We start from the raw sequence: 23322 nt of genomic DNA, 5'->3' as shown, positions 1-23322 counted from the left end.
CTTAGTCCCGACCTCGGTCACTGATGAAGTTAGCCTATCCTTTAGCTATCAGAACGTTACGAGCAGCCACACTCCAGCCACAGAGCCGCGACGCCACAGCCCCTTTGGCGGCCTCGAATCGGAACCAGACGCTCTCGACGTCTGCAGGTGTATCAAAATCCGCTGAAAATGTCGAATGATCATCACAATATCAAGGCCATGACCAAAGCGGATCTTCTTCGGAAGACGCTGCTATTGAGATGGGTTTCTCCTCACCATCCATCATCTAGACCACCTGGTCGGATAAATCTGGCTAAATTCACATTTACGCTAGTCGACTTTCAGCATAATTCCAGAATCATGGGGGTATAAGTATCTTGGTGTCAGGTCATGAGGTCAAATTTGTCGTTCGGGGAGAGATTTACTGGAATCCGCTGAGACCACCAGTGCCATATTCCCCAGATCTGAGCCCAGAAAGGCCATCCTCGTATTTGACCCATAACCCGGGCAGAAAGGCACATCAAGGCGCTTGATATCTCAAGCAAATATGGCCCACGAACCATTGGTCACCCACATTTATACGGCGGATCCGTCTGCGCATGCGTTCGAAGGAAAGATATATGTCTATCCATCTCATGTAAGGTCATATCTAGAAACGAAGAGAAATTTAATCTCTTGCGATCATTCCTTTAAGGACAGACGGGTTCGCACCGACACCACGACTAACATTGGGGCATCTAGGATCGGGAGACCGACATCCAGTTCAACGATAATGGCGACCAATATGACATGGTCGACTACCATGTTTTATCACTCGAAGAAATTGGTGGCAAAGTCACCGACCATGGGGTAGCGCTAAAAGCCGACGACGTCCCTTGGGTCTCGAAACAGCTTTGGGCACCCGACGCAGCATTCATCAACGGCAAATATCATCTATACTTCCCTGCACGCGACAAGGAGGGCATCTTCCGCATCGGCGTCGCCGTGAGTGATAAACCAGAGGGACCTTTCACTCCCGATCCCGAGCCGATTCAGGGCAGTTATTCGATCGACCCGGCCAGCTTTGTCGACGACGATGGCCAGGCATACCTTTACTTCGGAGGCATCTGGGGCGGCCAGCTACAGTGCTGGTCAACAGGGAAATTCGAAGACTCACAGTCTGGCCCCCATGAACCAAAAGGAACTGACGTACCGGCACTCCTTCCTCGTGTTGGGAAGCTGTCCCCAGACGGACACCAATTCGCTGCCGGTGTGCAGGAGGTGCAGATTGTAGATGATGCAGGGAAGCTTCTGGTTGCAGATGACCATGACGGTCGTTTCTTTGAGGCCGCATGGATGCACAAGTACAAGGGCAAGTATTACTTCAGCTACTCGACGGGTGACACCCACTATATCGCCTATGCGGTGGGAGACAACCCATTGGGCCCCTTCACATATGGTGGACGGATTCTCGAGCCTGTTGTTGGCTGGACGACCCATCATTCAATCGTCGAGTTCAAAGGGAAATGGTATCTGTTCTACCATGACTCGAGTCTGAGCAAAGGTGCCAGTCATCTAAGAAGTGTCAAAGTTAGGGAAATTGTATATGACGAGGATGGTAAGATTGCTCTGGCAGAGAAGCAGTAGGCGGTTTAGTGAAGATTGGGAAACGATACGTTCCGAGAAAAAGTAATGTATTTCAGCTGGTATATGTGCAAATAGGATTTTAAGATTGACAACATTTGAATGTTGCTAAGTATTTGTTCACTAATGGAAGCGTAATTTAGTGACACAAAGTAATCCATTGTTCCAAGACACTTTCCATGTCCGCCGCAATGCCCCATTGTGCGTACAAGCACCTGAACAGTTTGTGCATTGAATTTAGTTCATACAGCAGATTTCTGGAAGTTGTTCCAATTGGGCTTGCCGGTGAGTTTCCTTGGATATATTTCGTTGTTTCCGTCTCGTGCAATGATATCTGACTGGAGGCTGACAACTCAGAAAGTGAAAGGTAAGAATTGGTGGTGGTTTGCCTCCCACTCGAAAGCACATCTTGCCAAACCACCGTGCAAGGTATTTGCATGACTGGATGACCGGCAAGAGTGAAGACAGAATAGACCGTCGCGGCTGAGAAGAGGGCGCTGGGCATCGTTATTGCGTGAGCTCTACCACGGGGAAGCTGCTCAACGAGCTCTTGAATCGCCATAGCGTGAAGCACCGCGCTTCGTGCTGCAGAGGTGGTCACCCAACTCACTAAGTCGATACTGTGCTTTGACTGGTCGGCGTTACGCCAGATATGTTGCGTGATGTTGTATCTGGAGCAAAGAGTTCTGCAGAGAAGGGAAGAATCAACGATCGTATTTAAGCATATAGAATGCCAGCGTAGGATGGTTTCGAGACGATCGTTGGAAGACAGGAATGAATTTGTTGTGATACCTTCATAGACCTGACACAGAGCATGCCGAACCTCAGAACGAGTGGGCACGCCAACTGCAGTCTCCTCAGTATCGTCATCCGATACTAATGACTGAAGACCTTCCAAAATTACCTTGTAAGAAAATGCGGAGAGTGCTGTGTTGATCCAACGCTTTTCGAGGGTGGGTCGGAAGAGTTGTCGCAGTATGGTTCGAAAAGAAGTCGTATCGCTAGGAGATTCTAGGCGGATGATAGAAATCCATTCGTTGGCAGTTGATGCTTCAAATGAAGCCTCGCTGCTCGGGAGGTTTAGCTGATTTGTAGCATGGCGAACTGAAGTGGGCTCGCCAGACATTTGTGATATCAACCCATCCAGCATATAATGTGCCAGCAGAGCTCGCTGTTGAATCTCTCGGGACACCCAAAGTCTCCATTGATGTTCCTTGTCGAGCTCTGGCGTGTCTAATGCCGGAACAAGCCTCAAATCGAACGGCTGACTGTCAAACATGCCACTTCGCCGGGCCCAAACGAACCCAAGAGAATGGAATGCCTGACTCGTAGTCCGAATGGCTCGATTCTTAGAGAGTGTTCCGTAAACCTGTCCCAAAACGGCGGTGATAATGAGTTGAACACCTTCACAAGCATCGTACTCTCCACGGTGTGTTATAAGAGTCTGCCATGATGTGGCAATAGCGGTGTGAGCCAGATGCCATAAGGTCTCGCCCTTTGCTACCGCGTCCTTTTGTCCCAAGTATAATGAACCGATGGCAATGGCATTGAGAAGTAAGGTACGCGCACAGTCTCGAAACACGAATGTAGCCCGATGGAGAATAGGAAATGTAGGGATGAACTTCACGAAAAACATATGCAAGCATTCATCCAAGAATACTGAAGTGAAGGAGTTGGAATTGGCTGCCATTGTAACACTCGATGACTAAGTTTTCTTCGTCAGTGCTGTCCTTGGCCCTGTTTCAATGCACCTACCAGATTTGATACCATCCTGCTAACATCTAGAACAGCTTGGGTATTGCCTCCAGATGGGATGGCTCCTATTGAAGCTGGTCTCTCGTCGAAAGAGCTTGGAGTAGCAAATGCCAGGTCACTGGGCGACGGAGAAGCCGAGACTGAGAACGGTAAGGCTCCGATGGGTATCTGCAATTGATGCGCGGCGTCTCCCGACATGAGAGTTTGGAAAAGGTCTTCAGAATCAGGCCAGATAAGATCAAAGTCTAGTGAAGTACTTTGATGCAGTGCTTGTTGTGGGGTAAAGGGCTGCGATTTATTTTCAAGGCAGCGACCGCTAGTAAGTGATGGATTCCGAACACAATTGACGGGATCCTCATTAGGCTCAGTATTTCGTAGAATACTTTCAGGAGTACCAGGGCTACACTCAGAGCCTTGTTTTGATGGTGCTTCCTGTGGCCGCCGGGTATGTAGCTTCTCGTGACGAGCACGTGAATCTTGTCGACTGAAGCATCGATGACACTCTCTGCATTGGAAAGGCTTCGCTCCAGTATCTGATTACCACCTCGTCATTAGGCGTATCCTGCCAATTATGAAATTTTCGAAACTTACGACGTCGTTCGTGTCTCTAGGTAATGTCAGCATTGCAGTAGAACAAAAGCTTTATGAATAAGAGCTCATACTCTCAGGTGCTCTCCCTTCGAAAAGACCTTCTGGCAATACTTGCACTCCATGATGGCAAAACTGTGATACCTCAGCAAGGCTTAGCGAGTGTTTTAGAGTGATAGGGAGTCGAATGATGGCGGACAGATCGTGGAGACTTACTAATGAGGGACCAGATGGCTTTGTGGGGAGCGAAAAGTTGTGTGGGGCTCGTTGTGGGAGGAGGTGGCGACTTTGAAGGCTTTTCCGGGGCTGAAGGCCCAGGCGTTCCTAGCCTTCGGCGGCACTTTCCATGGCCTCATGGCGTCAGAGATTATCTTCATCCTCAGGTCATCTGGTTATGGACGTATGCTGAGATTCGTGGTCGGCCTTACTCACGCCCAGATCGCTGGGTTCATTATTTCTCAGGCCAGGTGAAACATGTCCACGGAACAGATCAATTCAAGTACATGCACGCCTGTCTCGAGTCCGAAGTCTCGAAGAGTGGTATTGAACTTGAGTTACAATCATCGGCCTTGAAATTCAACAGCCCTTTTTACAGAAAACCTTTGATATACCACTTGGCGGCAAGTCCATGTGATATATCATCTACCTGAGTATGGCTCACCTGCGTTCCTGTTTCCTCATGTAGTTGGCGTGATATTGACATCCTGCGCCGGCATGTGGAATAAAGGTACACTAAACTTGTCTTAAGCACTATTTGACTCTGCTTTGACCAGATCCTCTGCGACTTGAACGCAATCATGACCGTAGATCTTCCTCTGTACATCGGCATCGGCCCACTTGTCTGGGACTGGACCCTTGCCGGCCTTTAATGCTGCAAACTGTTTGTCACGCTCCTCCTTAGCCTTGCCGTCCCCAAGATGCAACCCTCTTCCGGAAGCTGCAGCAAGTTCAACAAGTGTCTCAGCACGCTCCTTGCGCACCTTTTCATATTGCTTAAGTGCCTTGTTGATGTCAGAAGGCGTTGCATTATTGGGAAGGTGCGATAGCACGACTCCTAGCACGGCGGCGTCTTCGATTGCCTGAGCTGCACCTTGAGCCAGATGGGGAAGCGTTGGATGACAGGCGTCTCCCACGAGCGCAACGGATCCATGTACCCACGTAGGCAGTGGCTCATGAACCCTCAACTTCCATTCGCAGACTTCTCCCTCGGGGACAAGCTCAAGCATCCTGTGGATCATGGGACAGAAATCATCATAAACATCTAGCATGGCCTTTTTGGATCCCTTAGTCGTGTAAGTGGCTGAAGGCGCAGCGGCGAAATTGACATCTGGTTGTGTGGTGGAGATATTGTAAATCTCCTTATTGGACACGGGGTAGGCGATCAAGTGTCTTTTCTCACCGATCCAGCGTATTACTTTGTCCGCATCGATGAGCGCCAGTAGTTCTGGATCATTAGACATTTGCTCTCGGGTTAACATTATCCGGTATGCTGCTTGATTTGTGTCCTGGACATTCGCGACAACATCCAAAGCTTGGAGCATGGCAACTCTTGTGCTGGACTTCACGCCATCCGCACCAAGAAGTACATCGCATTCAACCTCGTACGGGTCGCCATCTTTCCTGGGTATTGCTGTGAAACTTGGTCGAGGACCAAACTTGATGTCTTCGCATGTGGTTGCAAATTTGAAAGTGATGCTCTTCGACTCTCGTAAGCACCCATTGTAGAGCTCTCCCGCTAATGTGGCTCGATGTCCAACCATGTGTGGGTAGCCGTAAGTTTCTCGAATGTACTTGAGATCAACGTGGCCCAGTTCACTATCTGTTGATCCCTGGCGAATACTGGTTTCATTCAAAACGACACCCTCCTTTGCAATGTCTTGCCAAACGCCTAGCCGGTCAAGTATGCGAGCCATGTTGGGTGCCATTTGAATGCCTGCACCAACAAAACCAAGACTTGATGCTATCTCAAACACTGTTATGTCCGAGAAACCCACCCGTGCAAGGGCAAGTGCGGTCGTTAAACCGCCCATGCCAGCACCTAGGATGCATATTTTCAAAGACTGAGTATCGGGATGCATTGCTTCTTTGGGAACCTTTGAACCTCGATAGTGGAAACAAAATGATGCGTAAACCCGCTCTTGTGAGAGGTCATATAGGTGCTGTCAATCCAGACCAGATCAGTTTTAGGAGCAGCGAACTTTGAATATCTATGCTCAAATTATTGTCGTTGTTATTAGACTCGAGTGACGACAAAAGGTTTACACCCTCAACTACCTTGTGGCGTTCAAATCGGGTGTCTTTAGCGGCAATTGGAAACGGGCCCTTCGTACCCGAACCCCGGCATATCTCACGAACTGTTAAAGCTTCTGGGAATGGGCCAGGCTGTTTCGACCCTCACAAGGTTATTGAGGGGTAAGATAGCATCGCCCTTTAGGCGGCAAAAGGCTTTCCCCGACTTCGGCATTGGAGATCCTGTCACCGATCTCGGCAAGGCAAACATCCTCATTGCAGTACGGGCACGCTCTCAAAACCGGTTCATTTCGATATGGAGTGCAAATAGAATAGTATGTTATTGAAAAAATCTTTTTGGAAAGCTTTGTACTTCAAGTCTAGCTTCGTGAGTCTATCGGCAATTCTATGATCGGTCTATCAGGAATGAGATGTGGATTTCATGCCAAAATGTCCGGAATCCGTTCTTGCAAATATTCAACTACCGCATCAGGGCCCTTCTCTACTTGCAACCCCTGAGGGATCGCATGTGTCTTGATTCCTGGTCGATTATCTCTAGCAATCTGCTGTATACGCGTGCTTTCTTCTGGTGTCCACATGGAGGCACAGAACTGCTTACGGTTAGATTTTCTCCTTTCAGGGCGCTAGTTCACAAGAACTTGATATGTACCAAGATATCGGGCTGCAATTCCTTAACTTTGCCTTCTACCTCGTCAATCGCTACGGTCGTCAGTCGGAGCTCTTTTGTATTCGAGAAGTGGAAGCGCAATCTTAGCAACATGGATTTGGTGACAGGGGTGTACTGACTCTCACAATTTGCCACATGCTGGATTGTATATTGCTCCTTCACGGCGTCGACAACGCGTCCAACCAGTCTCTTTGCTCGTTCGGGAGCAGTGTTCACCGTCACCAATTTGTAAGGACCTTTGGGAGACATCGATATCGAAATCTTGAGTATACGTACTGGAAGAATATACAGGAGATCTCGAGAATAGGGCGTTAGCTTTGGAAGTTCAGTCTGCGACTAGATCTAAACATCAATTAGATATTTCCTGAGAGTGGGCGACGTGGAACAGATCTATAGTTTAAGGTCGTACATTCTCGGGGACAGTTCCGTACCAGCAGCCATCAGAACAATGAGCCCGCCCCGACGAATTTCCCGACCGCGGCGGCAATCGGCTTGTTCGTGGGGACGTTGAAAGGGTGCCACAAACCTAATCACAACCGTAAACGACAACCCACGGCGTGCGACTGACATGATTTGTTACGGTGAGTCACTGCTCCATACATGCTCTTGTAGCCGAGGCTTCCAGTCGGTACCAGAAGTAGGTACCTTTAGTTATGGTCCAACCCACGTCAGCTTAATGTACAAAGCTGTTAACAATTCCCACAAGTCACTATCTACACTTAGCCTCTCTGTGGAGGTGGAATTTTGAAGATGCAATTGTCTTAGTCAATGTCCTCAGGACGACTACGCTTTATATAAATGGCAACGGATCCAGCATCAAGGGCGAAACATAGACGTCGCATACGGGCTGCACGAGCATGTGAGCGCTGTCGAGGTCGGAAGGTGCGATGCGACATCGTTCATAGAACTGGGTCATGCACAAATTGTGAGCTAGATGATGTGGGCAGGCTTGAATTATTCCTGAGCCTTCCTCATTGCTAACATTTAATGACAAGGTCCCCTGCGTGGACAATTCTAGTGTGGTCGAGTTTGCCAGGTGAGTAACAGGCAGAGAGAGGAGGCAGGCTTGCTAAATGGATTGCAGCCGCCGTGAAGCTCATCAGAAGAGACCATCTATGTCCATCCCTTCAATAAGAAACTCAACTGCATCACGGTTAAGCTTGGATGGGTCTGCTGAATTACCACCCCAGGCCAATGATTATCCCAGGAATCTCTTTCTGGCTGAAGTACCACAGACTTCGGGATCACCAGAAAGAGTCGGATTCATACCCATTGCACACCAACCCCTGGTCGGTGCCGAAGCACATATAGGTTTTACACCTTCTTCCACCCTATCATCGGCTGGGCTTGACAGGAGTACGAGTAACAATAAACGCCATTCTCCATTGCCAGAACTTGCTATCAAACCCTCACCAAGTATAGACCCAGAAGATCTCGCGTATCTCACTTCAACAGGCGTCTTCAACCTGCCACCACCATCAGTCGTCCGTGACCTTCTTGGATGTTTCATTAACTATGTGTACCCTTTATTGCCTATTTTAGATATTCAGAGCCTCCTCGAGGAGCTGGATGGACCTAGCCCTCAAATCAATCTACCTCTACTATATGGAATAATGCTTGCTGCTTCTGGTTTCGCACCCCAAGACACTGTTGAACAGGCGGGGTTCCGATCAAGGTTCGAGTGGAGAAAAGGATTGGGTCGAAAGCTCCAGGTGAGTAATAAAATCCGTACCAAAATGCAGCACCCTAATACTTGCCTCAAGCTCCTCTACGATTTTGATTATGAGTCTGATCGTCTGATAATGGTCCAAACCCTACTTTTGATGACCTACTTTCATGACAAAGTGGATGATAGCAAGCACCTTTGGCATAAAATAATCAACGCCAGATATCTCGCTCTCACAATTGGCTTGAACAACGACCTGGGCCAGGGCAAGCTAGACGATCGGAAGCGCAGGCTTTGGAAAAGGATCTGGTGGTCGTGCTATATCCGCGATCGAACTTGCGCGCTCGGTGTACGCCAGTACCCCACGATTGATATCAATGAGTGCCACTGGACTGACTTGGAGTTGGAAGATTTTGAGATCAAGTCTTTACCGGAAAGTATGTGGATCAAAACACACGAGCATGGCTTGCTCTCGGACACGGATCTTCAGTCTCATATGGCCAAAGTTTGCCTCTCCCAGTTGCAGCTTTGGCATCTCCTGTCGGATATCATGCACACGAGATTCAAACCCACGTTTCCACGCTATGGCATAACGACAGAGACGTCGCTTGTTTTGATACCAGTATCACCTCAAGCCAATCGAGAGGGAATCGAGGATTGCCAGCAAAGCCTAGATCGATGGTTTGCTACCCTTCCAGAGCAGTATGCATATCGACTCCCATCTTCACATGTTTTCGAATTAGGCCATCCATTGTTACGACTTCACGCCTGCATGCTCTGTCTACTGTACAATGGACTGCAATGTGTCTTGAATAGATGGGCATTATCGCCCAATTGTAATTTACAATCTGCCGGTGATATTGCGGCACGACAGAAGGGCCGGAGTTCGGCGAACATGATATTATCCATTTTCGAGTATTTGCATGATGGTGACATGATCCAGTACACACCTGGTTGGTCGGTCACTATTCTGATGCAAGCTGCTTTGACTTTCAAGACTGAATCAAGAGCGCCGCATTCACAAGCCGGCCGGCGGTTGCAGGACTGCACTGATGTCTTGGAATGGCTGAAAGATCACCATTTCCATGCAAACTTTGGTGTTTCGCTAATCAAAGCGTTTCTTAAAACTGCCGATGTTGTATCGACATCAAGCGGGCACGCGTCTTCAATTACCTGCGTAAGTAGCACAAGCGCTGCCACAGCACAAGAGACGCCATTGAATCCTCTCGACGACGCAACTTCTCAGCAACCATTGCCATGGACTGGCACAGATGGTATTTTGAACGACATCTCCGCAGAGCCACCTTGGTTAGCAGATTTTCTTGAACAAGAATTCTGGTCTCAGGACAACCCCTTTGAAAGCTTTTAATTCTGTTGGTACTTCATCTGAAAGGCAATTTCCTCCAACCCAGCAGTTGACCGACACTATTTCGATGGTGATACTGTATTTGAAGCACTTGCGTGGAAGATGCTTGTTCTCGAAAGCTCTCCATCTGCGAAGAAACGCCGTATGTCTTGAATTAGCAAGTCTGGGTTCGTCAGACTTGCGAAATGGCCCCCAGTCTGGTGTACGGTTCTGATCTTCACATTGCCGCCACGCCGAGCCCAGTCTAATGGCGTCCGATACCACAAGTCATATGGGAACTCGGAAATCGCAACCGGTTGATGTACATATGGTAGAAGATTAATCCCTGTCGTCGAGATTGCCCCGTCCTGGAGTCATTCGTCAGCAAACAATATCATTTGACGGTCTGGAAAAGTCAACCTTGGCACCATTTCTGTACAAGCTGAAAGCACCATATGGTCCGTTGATCCAGTGCATCATTGTCCAGGTGATGATCAAGTCTGGAGTCCAAATGCTTTGATCAGGAACTCCGGAAACTACTGAGTCATAGATCCACATGGCGAGGCCCACGGGGCTATCAGTCATTGCACCCGCCAGTTTCAGAGGGCGAGTCTGTTGGATTTGGCCGTACGCCCAACCACTCGCAACGAAGCCGCTATACAGTTCAATGAGATAGTTCTCGTCTTCGTCCGTCTCACCTCGCTTGTGTCGTTCTAAGTCATCCTCATTGGGAGGGATGATCCAGAAATTTGAATGGCCCGAGACAACGTTATGGGGAAAGTCAACGGCCATGTAACGGTTGATAAGATCACCAGCATCACCTCCTTGAAAGACATACTTGCTGTAACCCAGCTTGAGCATCAATGCATTGAAAGTCGCACCTGCTTGTCGATAGCCATAGCCAACCTTGCGAGGTGAAGGACTAAATCCATATCCAGGAATAGATGGCGCCACCACGTGGAAAGCGGGCATATTATCATCTGCTGGGTTTGTCAGCGGTTCAATAATGTTGTCGACTTCGAGGAACGATCCTGGCCAACCGTGCACGAATAGGAGCGGAATGGCATCCTGGCGAGGTGATCGGTGGTGGACAAAGTGCAAGGGGATGTGGTCTGCGTAGTTTGTAGTGGGAGTCTGAAGCACGGTGGTAAATTGCTTGAGTCTTGAATTGATATCGGCCTCCACTGAACGCCAATCATATGTGCCTTTCCAGTGGTTTGCAACGGCCTCTGCTGTTTGACGAGGCGGTCCATCTGTGAAAGGAACCTGATCCTCCAGTTCCTCCACAAAACGGGTTAATGACACCTTCAGCTTCGTCGTGTCGAGGAACTCCTGCATCACATGAACAGTAAACGGCTCGACATTAGGCGTGAAGTTAGCTACATAGCTGAGCTTCAAGTCTGTATGAGAGAAGCTCATCGGGCTGGAATGTCCAGTCAGTAAGACTATTATCGAAACGTGGCTGAGAGCACGATATAACATCTCAAGCGATGATGTACTTAATTAGGGAATCACGTACTCTGGTGGGAAGTTCTTCCTCGTCAGTATTTACTACCGGACCTGAGACGGTCCAGTGATTTAAGAGTATTTGGATCACCCAAACCTCATGCCTGCGTCTAGCTCGAAGCGTCAAGCACGACGCGTTCGGGAGAAGAAGTCTATCTCAGCAGAGCCACGACTTCGGGATTGTGTCATGACAATGGAAAGAGGGTTTGGAAACCAAATTCCACTTGGAAACGCACTTGGCAATTCGTGATCTTGGCCTCAATCAATGTGCCTTGGTAGGAAATATTAGCCAATCAAGATTCTTGCCGAGGTAGCCATCGTTCCTAGTCCAGTCATCCTCGGAAAGCACCCTGGGACGCTCGGGGATAGGGGTAGGTCTCAATGGCACATACTCGGTCCTGTTCGACGATTCCTTAATCTGTGTTCCGACCATAGCCTGTGCCCCGGCTTTGGAGCCCCATGGGGTCATGCATATGCTTCTTCTATCTTGGGGAAGATGAACTAGTTGACCTGGGGTCTTCAAATCAGTGGTCGCGTCCATTTTAGTTATCCTCGGCTAGAGAGCAGCAGTTGTAGGCTTTGTTCCCAGATCCCATCCAACGATCACTGGTGAGTATTAAAGCTAGAATGACATGGCTACATGTAAGAAGCACGTCTCAGAGTCCATTGCAAAGAAACGCAACCACCATCTTGCATTGTACTTGAGTTTCCCAAGTGTCAAACATGGCAGAAACATTAGGAGTTGAACATTCAAAGGCACGCCAGTTTCGTGCGTATAATATTCTCGTCATTCTATTGATGTCACTCGGGTCTATCGGATACGGATACAACGCGAGCATTATTGCAACAACTTTGGCACAACCGACGTTTATATCTTACTTCGAGCTCGACACACGCCCAGATGGCACAAGTCTTATCGCGACCACGAATGGTCTCTATCAAGCTGGTGGCTTTCTTGCAGTCTTTTCCGTCTCCTGGTTTGCGGATAGATGGGGCAGACGATTTGCCATTGGCATCTCAGCGTTCATAAACCTGATCTCTGGAATTGGCCTCACAGCTAGTGTGCATATCGGCATGTTCATCTTCTTCCGATTTTTGGCTGGTGCTGGAGCCTTCATGATAGTGGCTGCAGTACCAATATGGATGAATGAAGTCGTACCACCCAATGTGAGGGGAATAATGGTGGATTGCCACTGCGTGGGGCTTCTGGTAGGGTACACATCTGCAACGGTTGTTGGATATGGATTTTTCCATCTCTCCGCGGACAAGACTGGAGCCTGGAGAGGTCCACTATCTTTCCAGTGCTTACCAGTTCTCTTGTTGTTACTTGGGATCTACTGGATGCCAGAGTCTCCCAGGTGGCTTTTGGGTCAGGATCGAGTGGAAGAGGCGGAAAAAGTTCTTCACAAGCTTCACGGGCCAGAGGAAGCCAGAATCGAACTTCAGCAAATTCGCGCGGCTCTCAATGCCGACCGCCATCTCGAGAGTTCCTGGTGGTCTATGTTTGCTAAGAAAAGTTACCGCAAACGATCATTCCTTGCAATGGGCATGGCAGCTTCAATTCAGACGAGCGGAATACTGGTCGTAAACAACTATGGCCCTACAATTTACCGGTCGCTCGGGTTCGATACTAATAAGCAATTGATCTATCAGATTGGATGGTGCTGTACCGCTCTTGGAACTGGAATCATGTCATTTTTCATCATCGATCGCTTCAAGAGACCAACATTACTGTCTCTTGGGGTAGGGGGGTGTGCTTCATGCCTCGTCATCTTGTGCGCACTAGTCGGAAAGTATGCAAGCTCACCAGAAATGTTGGAGACTCCGAATACTGCGGCATTGAGTGCCGCAGTAGTTATGATCTATCTCTTGACCGCATTCTATCAGTTAGGCCTAGATGGAGTCCAATTTGCCTATCTGGGTGAGCTTTTCCCCTACCAGATCCGTGCCAAAGGTATGGTGTTAGGGATTGCTACAATTTGCGGGATGAATATTATGTGGCTTCAGACAGCGCCCGTTGCTTTCGAGCAAATTGGTTGGAAGTTCTACATCTGCTTCTTTGTGCCTGGCTTGATTGCGGCGACAATTATTTGGTTCTATTTTCCAGATACTTTGGGTATACCCTTGGAGGAGATTGCTAGGCTCTTTGGAGATCATGATGAATTTTTCAATCCGGAGGCACCTGCAGAAGAGCAGCTCAACGAAATCGAAGAAAAGCGCAAAGGGGATGCCAGTGACCATGTCGAAGTGTCTTCGGTGTGAGCAAGTGAAATTTAAGCCACACTGATGAGGATTTCTTTGACGGACGAAGTTGGTTGGCAAGCATTGCGGTGAACTGCAGGGAGTGGGAAAGAATGTGAAGCCCAGCGAGAGAGTTGTTATGTCTTTCTCCATTCTGTCGAAAAAGGGGTTCGGTATCTATTGATCCTAATAGCCATGGTAAATTTGTTTCAACGATACCCTTGACTCCATACCAGAATGCCCATGCAGCATTGTGTAGCCTTATAACTAAGAGCCCAATCTAGCACTCTACACAGTTTTATGAATTTCGATAGCTTCGAACGATGCACATAAGAATAGTGCATTCTTGGGCCTACTACTGTGGTCGCCAATTGTAACGACTAGCAATATTTCGCAGTGCTCTGTACACCGATGAGGCCTGTCAGAACGATACTGTGAAATTCGTTCACTTTTGGGTAAAGTCTAACGATCAAGATTCCAGGATCAAATGCATCAAATGTATCAAATGTATTAAATGTATTAAATGTATTAAAGGCATTCAACGTACGGGATGATTTATGGACTACTGAACATGAACACCGCCTGGTTTTGACACTGGAGAAGCGAAAGACCCGACGCATATCATCGGATGCTAGATCATGCATGCCAACAACAAATGTCCGCCACTACTGCGTCTCATCGTTGCCATATCAGCAGAAACCTCGGCTGCTTAGGTAGACGGGTATCCGAGGGTGCATCCAGTAGATGAATGACATTATTGTTATCATCGGAATAAGAGCTTAAGCGGAAGCAGCTTTCAAATACCCTCGGTAGTGTAATGTAATGCGGTATGCGTTGCCAGAATCGGTGATCATGATCTATGCCTTTTGATACTGCACTTCAAACTCTTCCTTGACATTCTAGATATCAGCTGCATGGAATCCGGGTCCCGAGAAGCAGGAATCTGAAAAATTTTAAGCGCAATACAATAAGTAGAGATCTCATCCTGTTCCTATCATCAGAGTACGAAATGTCGTCTCAATACACATCCTTTCCCACTATTCGTGGGGATCAAGTTCCAGATTATCCTCAATGCACACCCCGTCGCCTGAAAATCATCCATGTTGGAATGGGCGCTTCGGGCTTAGTGTTCGCACACAAGGCGGATAAATACCTCAAAAATTTCGAGCTTGTATGCTATGAGCGAAATTCTACCATAGGAGGAACGTGGTACGAAAATAGATATCCGGGATGTGCATGCGACATTCCAGCTCATACGTACACATTCCCTTTCTATGGCAACACGGAATGGAGTGGGTACTACAGTTATAGTCACGAAATCCAAGACTACTTTCTACGATTTGCTAAAGACTACGACGTGGAGAAATTTGCCGTTCTTAACACAGAGGTACTCGCATGTACATGGACCGGTGATCAATGGGAGATCGAATTGCGCAAAAAGGATGGCTCGGTATTTGTTGATACCTGCGATGTCTTAGTAAATGGCTCTGGCATTTTCAACAAATGGAAGTGGCCAAGCATTGAAGGTCTTTCGGATTTCTCTGGTATTGTAGCACACTCTGCAAGATGGCCACAAGATCTTGACTGGACGAACAAACGTGTTGCTGTTATTGGAACAGGATCGAGTTCCATTCAGATGGTACCCAGATTTGCAAACAACGCGAAGCAAGTTACAGTTTTCATGAGAAATCGCACCTATATTGGCCCTCAAATAGGATCAGATATCTCTAACAAGGAGGCTGATCCGGAAGCAATGGAGCCGTTGGCGGCAGGAAAGCACCATTACACTGAGAAAGAAAAGATTCGGTTTCGCGAAGATCCAGACTATCACCTTAAGTACCGCCGGGACATTGAACGAGCCGTTGTGAGTGGTTTCAAAATGTTTTACCGCGGAAGTGATGCCAATGTCGAGGCAAAACAAACAATGCAAAGAAACATGGCAAAAAGAATTGGCGATGGTCATGAGGACCTCAAAGATCGATTTATACCGGACTGGAGTCCTGGGTGTCGCCGGTTGACACCAGGGGAGGGATACCTCGAGTCGTTGGTGCTACTTAACGTCAATCCAACGTTTGAGGAGATCATCAAAATAACTTCCACTGGTATCTTGACTAAAGACGGGATCGAACATGAAGTTGACATTATTGCTTGCGCAACTGGCTTCGATATCCAGTATCTGCCGCACTTCAAAGTTATCGGACTTGGTGGAGAAGTCATGCAGGATAGCGAGCCGAATGTTTACGCGTCCATTGCATCTCCCGGTTTTCCCAACTATTTCGTGGTGAACGGACCTAGAGGAAATTGGGGCCAGGGATGTGCACTTCCGAGTCACGAAGTTCAGGTTGAGTACATCATTCAAATGTGTCGAAAGATTCAGGAAGATGGAATCAAGACCATCATGCCTAAACTAGAAGCCACTTTACAATTGAACGCGTACATGGACGCATGGCATGCTAAGAACTCGGTTTGGGCAGAGAGCTGTAGGAGTTGGTACAAGGTATGTTCTTCCTGTTCAGTATTTGGACATCCAGATTAACTAAAGACGGTAACTTTTTACAGGACAACAAACCCGACGGTAGGATACATATTTGGCCTGGGAGCCTTTACCACCACTTGAGATATATGAAAAGACCAAGATACGAGCATTATGATATCGTGTACCAGAACTCTGACAATATTTTCGCATTCCTTGGAAACGGATTGACCATCACAGAAGAGACCTTTGACAAGGACACGATGCCTGTTCCATACATTCGGAATAACGAAGACGAGCAGTGGGATATCGCATAAAAGCTGCGTGATCGGGGTAGCGAAACCATCATTACAGACTGGAGGGAGAAAGAATCCTAGAAGAGTAGTCAGTACTTAAGTCCTCAGAAGGTCCATGCAATTAAATACAGAAGGTTGATCCTTGATCCAGCTTCAATTGTTCACAATGCTGCTGAAGTCTGCCTGCCCCAGGTTAAGGAACAGGTCCGGACTAAGGTCTAATTCCAATTGACCATAGTCAAACAAGTCCAGCAGGTCACTTGGAATATCAGGCTGAGAATCAGCACTTTGCTTCGGTAAGAAAACTGTGGGATGGTCATTTGTTGCGTCAACCAGAGACGGGCGAATGTCAGAGAATGATGTCAGCTTTAATGACCCTGGAGTGAAAATGTTGCCTTCTCCGAATTCGTGTTGTTGGGTTCCAGACCCTCCAAATGTTTTCAAATGCTCCATGTACTTCGGTTCGCGATACAAATTCGCCGCGGCTGAAACGAGAAACGATTTCGCAAACAGCGAATAGCTGTGGACCTCCACAAGTGTATCAAGGAAACCCAGACAGGTCTCAAGCTGATGCCTGCTTTGGTCACGCAGAGATGCTATCTCTGTTGTTGAATCGCTCATATGAACAATCGCAGCTTGGACAATGGATGTGATTCCGGATGTAGGTAGGAGATGGACCATCTCTAGAACTTGAAGATCTTTCAAGATGGATGATATCGCGTTAGCAGCCAGGCGAGATTTGCGCTGTGAACAGATCTCCGATGCTGGAAGCACTCGCAAGATTGCTGATGGCCAGGGTCGCTGGAGGACACAAAGTAGTGTGTAGTAGTGTAGGTTAAGTAAAGCACAGTGAAATATTAGCAGATCTTGCTCCGGCCCGAATTGCAGTGATGACGACCCCTGATATCTCAAAATACTTGGAAGATCCCTATACCATGATGTGAGTTCAGAGGCGCAATTTTGTATTTCAGGCGTATTAGTGATCGAAGTTCTCGGCACAGAGACTAGGGTTCTTGTGGTTGTGCATCCAAGTCTGGGAGCTATAGTTTCATAACGGGCTTTTAGTACTTTGGAAAGCTTAAGACAAAGCTGCTGTTGTGCGATACAGACGCTTGCTAATTGGTTCTGCTGATCGATGTCGAATAGAAGTCCACAGTCCTTGAATACTGATGAGACATCGGCCGTGGGCGGCCGAATGTCAAAATCCTCGAGAACTAGATCTGGGGTCTCGCATTCATCTGCTGATATAATTGGTGGATGCCTTAGCCCTAAAGCAAGCATTTGATCTTTCATGTAACAGGACCACCAAACACGTTTCCACAAATGCTTTCGCTGAACTGGTATTGAAGCTGAAGTGGGATCTTTATTGAGACCAATGAAAACAGAAATATTGAAAGCAATTCCTATCCAATGTCGAAGGTGTTTGACTTCATCACCAGCTTCTTGCCAGCATGTCATGAGCGTTAGAGATTGAACAAGGACCAGACGGTCAGTTTCGCAATCGAAATCATATAGTAATCTTGCTCGATCAGCAAGTTGCTTCCTTAGGCCCATGCGAGAGTCGAAACCAGCTTCAGTGACATGCTCCATCTCCACAAAAGTAGACCCTGAGAGTAGTATACACTGAAACAGAAGGATACTGATCTTGCAATCCCGACCGTTTGTTGCTAGAGCTTGTAACAGGTCATGGATGTCCACCACTGGGAGCTGAGGGTGTACAAAATGAATGTAGCTTGTGATAATAGCGTTGCAAAGTTTCTCTTCTGGCACATTGAACGCTCCCTGGCACCGGAGAAACGCCTGGTGTTGATTGCATTTAGCAGAATCAATTGGAACGATAAATTTTGGAAGTCCGTCATTGATGATCTGACAGGTTCTTACATCATCCATTATGGTAGAGTGTCTAAAACTGGCTCCGGTAGACGAGCAGGGCTCGGTGCAGCTTACCGCTTCTGAATCATTAAATAGTCCCATTGCAAGGTCTGGAAAGTGATTTTCTGTACGAGGTGGGCAATGTGGCGACTCTGAATTCTTTCGAGATTTCATATCGGGAGAGAAGCTTATTGCTGTTGTGGGCGGGCTTGCGATATTTGACAGTTGAAGTGTAGGATCAAGCAGCGATTCAGCACTCTCCAAGCTCTCTTCCGGACCTTTCGCTGCTAACTGAGGTACCCTTCTATTTTTTGATCGCTTCGTCGACTTATGCTGCTCACCAGCTTGTTTCCTTGACAGTGTGTCAATGCATTCGACTTCATCCAGCGCACAATTCGTGCAACTCTCTCCTCTCAGGACGATGTCGCACCGCACTTTTCTTGTTCTACATCTTTCGCAAGCTTTTGGAGCTCTTCGCTTGAAAGCTCTCTTTGTGGCTGTCGTAATTGGAAGCATAGTGGAAAGCTCAAGGGCAACTTGACTGCAGTCTGATGATTTGTCAGGTTCAAAGTCGACGATGCCAATGGGCATTTCGGTGGTGGCTTCGGTGACCACGGTCGCGCTGTGCAGAGGCATAGACACTATTGAGAATAGAAATTACTGTATGGAGGAGAGGTTGATTGGCAAGTCCATTCTTTCAATACGATGGGTTGCGCATTATAGGTGATGTGCACTTGGGTATGTATGTTAATTTGATGACAAATTAAAAGAAAAGCGAGTTTGAATAATGCTTTCGAGCACTTGAGCGGGGCACCAGTGATCCTATGTCATCGACCTTGGAACTCTGGGTCAGGCATTAGCCTTGCCAGCAGCGGGATCCACAGCTGCCTTGTGATCTTGTCAAGGACACAGAGAATCTTAGCTGGCCTCTTCCTATGGAGAGCCAGCCATAAGCCGATCGACCAGTTTGCAAGCTTTTACTCCTTTGGTCATGAAATCTCAAAGTTCAATCATGATCGCTTTTCGAGTCGAGGATTGGGCGTCACTTGTCCGGCACTACTTATTCGAGAAGGCATAATACTAGAAAACCTTACGCCAACCCTGGGCTACTACGACACAATCAACGAGTGGAATCGGTGCCCAGTTGTGGTAGTGCGTTTTTCTAAGCACGTTTGACTTAGGTATTCCTCGAACGGCGGCCGTCATGCATATTTCGCGCTACTACTGCTTCGATGCTAAGAGCATATGAAATTTAGACTGAGGTGCGTATGCCATTCCAGGGTAGTAATGAGCATAAAATGACAACAGAACACGAACCTCGGATAAGTACACTGAAGGTCTCACCGGATGTGTCCCGAATACTGCGTTTTGGATTTATCATGCCTTGGATGTAGCAGAGGTAAAGGGAATGCGTCCGAGGCTGTCCCTCGGCTGGCTATCCGAGGTTAAGGGCAGGGCACCTGCGGAGGTAATCAGCCCACGGTCTTCCATTCCAGGAACTGGGGACGTTTTAACTTGTTAAGCCTCAATTGATACTAAAAGTGATATTAACGCATGCTTTTGGATTGCACGTAATTGGAATACTAAGCAGAAACTACTCAAGGCACGGTGACTATGAAAGCTGCTCGATATTATGGCAAGGGTGATATCAGGATAGAAGATATTCCCGTTCCAGAATTTGGAGATGGACAGTGCTTGATTGAAGTTGAGTGGTGCGGTATATGCGGCAGTGATCTTCATGAATACGTTGCTGGTATGTGCAGACAATGCATGATATCTAGTCGACATGGCTGAACCTCATCCAGGCCCCATAGGCATTCCTACCCCGGAAAGTCCGCACCCCTGGAATGGCAGCCATATTCCTGCAACACTCGGCCATGAGTTTTGCGGCCGAATCAGCAAGGTGAATGCTGGTTCCAGGTTCAAAGAAGGACAGATTGTCATGGTTGATCCACACATCGCATGCCGGCAATCAACTTGCCATGTTTGCAAAGTGGGAAAGGATCATCTTTGTCCAAATCTTGCATTTCTTGGAGGTAGTTCACTAGGAGGAGGTGGATTATCTGAATACGCTGCTGTGGACGAAGAATATCTTCACGTACTGCCGCAAAACGTGGATCTCGAAAATGCTGCTGTCATAGAGCCACTAGTTGTGGCGAGTCATGTTATTGATGTTGTGGGAAAGAGTCTAAGTGGACTTGACATTTTAATAGTCGGCGGCGGGCCGATTGGTATCGCACTGGCTTCTCTTCTCAAAGCTCAGGATGCCGCTTTCATTATTCTCAGTGAGCCGGCAAGTAGGAGAAGGAACCAAGCTTTTGATTTGCAGCTTATGCAGAAAGTGATTGACCCTCGAGCTGAAAATCTTGGTGAGGTCTGCCGCCAGGTCACTACGGGAAAGGGCGTCGATGTAGTATTCGACTGTGCTGGCATTCAAGCGGCTCTAGAAAGTGCGTTCGAAGCAATAGCATATGGAGGTACTTATGTCAATGTTGCAATGTGGGATAAACCGGTATGTTGGTCCCAGAAAGGTGATCTGTGGCTAATGTAGACAGCTGATGATCCCATTCTACACCTTTTTTCGAAAAGAGATCAAAATCTTGAGTTCGTGTTGTTACAACAAAGCAGATTTCCAGCGTGTTATGAAGCTAATGTCCGAAGGTATGTCCTGAATTACTTTCACTTTACTTGACTATTTGAGACACTCACACCGACCAAAGGTCGGCTACAAGGTTACGAAAAAATGATCACTAGTCGAGTTGCATTGGACGATGTGGTAACTAAAGGATTTGAAGAACTTGTGGCAAGGAAAGATGACCATGTGAAGATACTGATATCACCAAAGTTAGCCTCATCCGCAGCTTAAAAATACGCGGATAGACTTTAGTGTAACAGCATCCTTCTTTCGACTTTCCACCCCTTTAAGTAAATGAAGCTACCGATGCTGTCAGGTTACCAATGGTAATGCAAGGATCTGACGAGTATTCTGACTGGCTAGAACGTCGCTGATGCTGGCCTTGCTCAATTTCCATACAGCTACCAAGGGCTCAATGCTTGATTTAGACGCGACCAGTCCTAGCTAAACTCCCAATTATTGGGCATTGGAAACAAGAAGACAACATGTCCCAGTGGAATTTCTATATGTGCGTCCTCATTGCATTGCAAAGGTCTTGAGCGATTGGCAAACGAACAGCGTTTAGGTATCCGCAACCTATTCGAAATTCTGAGCTAGCTCCTCAACTAAGACGGGCTTATTAGTTTCGAGACTTTTGAACAACGCTTCTACGACTAGCACAGCTTTGACTCCATCTTCAACGGAGCAATCTGGGGCGGTTTCCCTTCGAACCGATTGCACAAAATGTTTCAATTGCCGGGTGAAAGGCGGAATGTCGTCGATATCGTGTTTTGCGTCTTCATCCTTGCTTAGGGGAAAGTTCCAATTCCGTTCGTCAGCTGGTCGATCATTATAATGATATCTCACCCTCGTGACTAGTAAGCACCGATTGATTTAAGAGCACTGACACTTACATGGAGGGCACGTCTATAGTTCCCTGGGATCCGAAAATAGTCAAGGAAGGCTTTCCAGTGACGGGAAAGTTTGGGTTCTCTCCAGTCGCACTTTCCCACGAGTTAGGTGAGACTGTCGTGCTGTAATCGAGTGGTGAATTGTCAGCGCATCTAGGCAGCTCAATGTTATAGGGGTGAACGAACTCTGATAACAAGAAGGATCCGACTACCCCGGATGAAAATCTCAGGATTGTTTGCACCGTTGAGTCCACAGGGAATGGCCGCTCTTTCATGCCCTCCATGGCATAGACTTCCGTTACATCACCTAACCAGTGTTGCATCATATCGATCTCATGAATTGCGTTCGTCAATATCTTGGTCAATGGTCAGCACAATATCTTCTGCCTACTTCGTTAACACTAACGACCCCACCAGCGCCAGCCTGTTGTCGCCACGGCACTCTGAAATACTCGTCAGACTTTCGCATAGTCCAGACTGTGGAATTGCATCAGCTTGTTGCGAAGTGAGGTTTGGGATACAAACCTCCATTTACAGCCATGATTTTTCCCAGCTTTCCACCTTCCACTACCTTCTTGATAGCTCTGACGTAGCAATTATGCCTTCGGTGGTGACCAACCATGACCACACTATTCTCATGGCTTTGACAAGCTGCGATCAATTCCCGCCCATCCTGACCGGTGACCGCCACAGGTTTCTCAATGAGAATTGCAATGTCATGCTCCAAGAGCTTTCTTGCAAGTGGTACATGTGTTTGAGTGGGAGTTGCCAGAATTATTGCCTCTGCAACACATCTGCCAGCCTTTCGAGCACTTGTAAATTCCTCGAGGTCGTTGAAAAGGGGAACGCCATGTGTCTTTGCCAACTCCGGTGCCGCAGGATCGACATCGCTGTCAGTTATTAGTATCTTCTCCAAATGATTTCTTTTGTGTGTAGTCGACTGTCCAACGATACTTACATGATGGCCGCAAGCTCTACGATATTGAGGTCAACCTATAGTTCCAAGAAACATTGATCCACATACCTGTCTCAGACTCGACTAAAATATGTTTCAAATGCCGACGACCAATTACACCAGTAGCTCCTGCAAGAGCCTTTTCCTCATCAGCTGAGATGCTTTGAACGCGTGGTAGCAAGGATAAGTCGTAGACATCGACTCACAATTTTGACCGGCGCCTTGACCATCTTGAGTGAACGACTGCGATTTAGAGGCGTGAGATTTGCAAATTAGAGTGGTTGGCAACCGCAACAATGTATACTATCATCGCGGCTCAAAACAATTAGTTCACTGTAATGTAATATATAGTAGTGCTACATGACCTACGTAGTATTAGGATGTATGTCCTCCGCCGTCCAATCGGCAAAGTTGAACTTCCGGAAAAGTACAACTCCGCGTACCTAGGTAGGTATTACTGACTCTGCCGCCTGGGAAGTGGGTAGTCGAAGGGGCTTGTATTGCGAGCGAAAATCAGAATGTCAATGGACTGGGTTTAAACCTCAGCATATGCCGGAATTGTACTACTCCATTGCCACCGA

At 47.5% G+C, this 23322-nt stretch overlaps 11 protein-coding genes across 11 annotated transcripts; 5 read left to right on the top strand and 6 right to left on the bottom strand.

The window, feature by feature from the left end:
• Positions 1 to 526: 526 nt before the first annotated feature.
• On the top strand, positions 527 to 1605 carry LTR84_002719 (uncharacterized protein; the record flags this gene model as incomplete). Its single annotated transcript, XM_064846320.1, has 2 exons — positions 527 to 616; positions 721 to 1605. The coding sequence occupies 2 exons, from the start codon at positions 527 to 529 to the stop codon at positions 1603 to 1605; spliced, it is 975 nt and encodes a 324-aa protein (XP_064705930.1).
• A 136-nt stretch (positions 1606 to 1741) lies between these two features.
• Positions 1742 to 3555, bottom strand: LTR84_002718 (uncharacterized protein; the record flags this gene model as incomplete). Its single annotated transcript, XM_064846319.1, has 2 exons — positions 1742 to 3307; positions 3358 to 3555. 2 exons carry the CDS (start codon positions 3553 to 3555, stop codon positions 1742 to 1744), a joined length of 1764 nt encoding a protein of 587 aa, XP_064705929.1.
• A 1133-nt stretch (positions 3556 to 4688) lies between these two features.
• On the bottom strand, positions 4689 to 6023 carry LTR84_002717 (uncharacterized protein; the record flags this gene model as incomplete). Its single annotated transcript, XM_064846318.1, has 1 exon — positions 4689 to 6023. One exon carries the CDS (start codon positions 6021 to 6023, stop codon positions 4689 to 4691), a length of 1335 nt encoding a protein of 444 aa, XP_064705928.1.
• Positions 6024 to 6614: 591 nt separating this feature from the next.
• On the bottom strand, positions 6615 to 7111 carry LTR84_002716 (uncharacterized protein; the record flags this gene model as incomplete). The annotated part of the gene is made up of 2 exons (XM_064846317.1): positions 6615 to 6785; positions 6845 to 7111. The coding sequence occupies 2 exons, from the start codon at positions 7109 to 7111 to the stop codon at positions 6615 to 6617; spliced, it is 438 nt and encodes a 145-aa protein (XP_064705927.1).
• Positions 7112 to 7977: 866 nt separating this feature from the next.
• On the top strand, positions 7978 to 9897 carry LTR84_002715 (uncharacterized protein; the record flags this gene model as incomplete). The annotated part of the gene is made up of 1 exon (XM_064846316.1): positions 7978 to 9897. The coding sequence occupies one exon, from the start codon at positions 7978 to 7980 to the stop codon at positions 9895 to 9897; it is 1920 nt and encodes a 639-aa protein (XP_064705926.1).
• A 56-nt stretch (positions 9898 to 9953) lies between these two features.
• Positions 9954 to 11292, bottom strand: LTR84_002714 (uncharacterized protein; the record flags this gene model as incomplete). The annotated part of the gene is made up of 2 exons (XM_064846315.1): positions 9954 to 10241; positions 10294 to 11292. 2 exons carry the CDS (start codon positions 11290 to 11292, stop codon positions 9954 to 9956), a joined length of 1287 nt encoding a protein of 428 aa, XP_064705925.1.
• An 810-nt stretch (positions 11293 to 12102) lies between these two features.
• Positions 12103 to 13641, top strand: LTR84_002713 (uncharacterized protein; the record flags this gene model as incomplete). The annotated part of the gene is made up of 1 exon (XM_064846314.1): positions 12103 to 13641. One exon carries the CDS (start codon positions 12103 to 12105, stop codon positions 13639 to 13641), a length of 1539 nt encoding a protein of 512 aa, XP_064705924.1.
• Positions 13642 to 14629: 988 nt separating this feature from the next.
• On the top strand, positions 14630 to 16410 carry LTR84_002712 (uncharacterized protein; the record flags this gene model as incomplete). Its single annotated transcript, XM_064846313.1, has 2 exons — positions 14630 to 16117; positions 16180 to 16410. The coding sequence occupies 2 exons, from the start codon at positions 14630 to 14632 to the stop codon at positions 16408 to 16410; spliced, it is 1719 nt and encodes a 572-aa protein (XP_064705923.1).
• A 132-nt stretch (positions 16411 to 16542) lies between these two features.
• Positions 16543 to 18279, bottom strand: LTR84_002711 (uncharacterized protein; the record flags this gene model as incomplete). Its single annotated transcript, XM_064846312.1, has 1 exon — positions 16543 to 18279. The coding sequence occupies one exon, from the start codon at positions 18277 to 18279 to the stop codon at positions 16543 to 16545; it is 1737 nt and encodes a 578-aa protein (XP_064705922.1).
• A 1596-nt stretch (positions 18280 to 19875) lies between these two features.
• Positions 19876 to 21127, top strand: LTR84_002710 (uncharacterized protein; the record flags this gene model as incomplete). The annotated part of the gene is made up of 4 exons (XM_064846311.1): positions 19876 to 20014; positions 20067 to 20773; positions 20817 to 20922; positions 20982 to 21127. 4 exons carry the CDS (start codon positions 19876 to 19878, stop codon positions 21125 to 21127), a joined length of 1098 nt encoding a protein of 365 aa, XP_064705921.1.
• Positions 21128 to 21891: 764 nt separating this feature from the next.
• LTR84_002709 (uncharacterized protein) lies at positions 21892 to 22971 on the bottom strand (the record flags this gene model as incomplete). Its single annotated transcript, XM_064846310.1, has 6 exons — positions 21892 to 21909; positions 22178 to 22263; positions 22312 to 22676; positions 22745 to 22760; positions 22811 to 22880; positions 22948 to 22971. The coding sequence occupies 6 exons, from the start codon at positions 22969 to 22971 to the stop codon at positions 21892 to 21894; spliced, it is 579 nt and encodes a 192-aa protein (XP_064705920.1).
• Positions 22972 to 23322: the final 351 nt, after the last annotated feature.

The sequence above is a fragment of the Exophiala bonariae genome (assembly GCF_035927105.1).
Source record: "Exophiala bonariae strain CCFEE 5792 chromosome Unknown scaffold_14, whole genome shotgun sequence".
In the NCBI taxonomy this organism is placed as follows: Eukaryota; Fungi; Ascomycota; class Eurotiomycetes; order Chaetothyriales; family Herpotrichiellaceae; genus Exophiala; species Exophiala bonariae.
The sequence above is the reverse complement of the archived record's forward strand: the minus strand, read 5'-3'. Positions and strand labels throughout refer to the sequence as shown.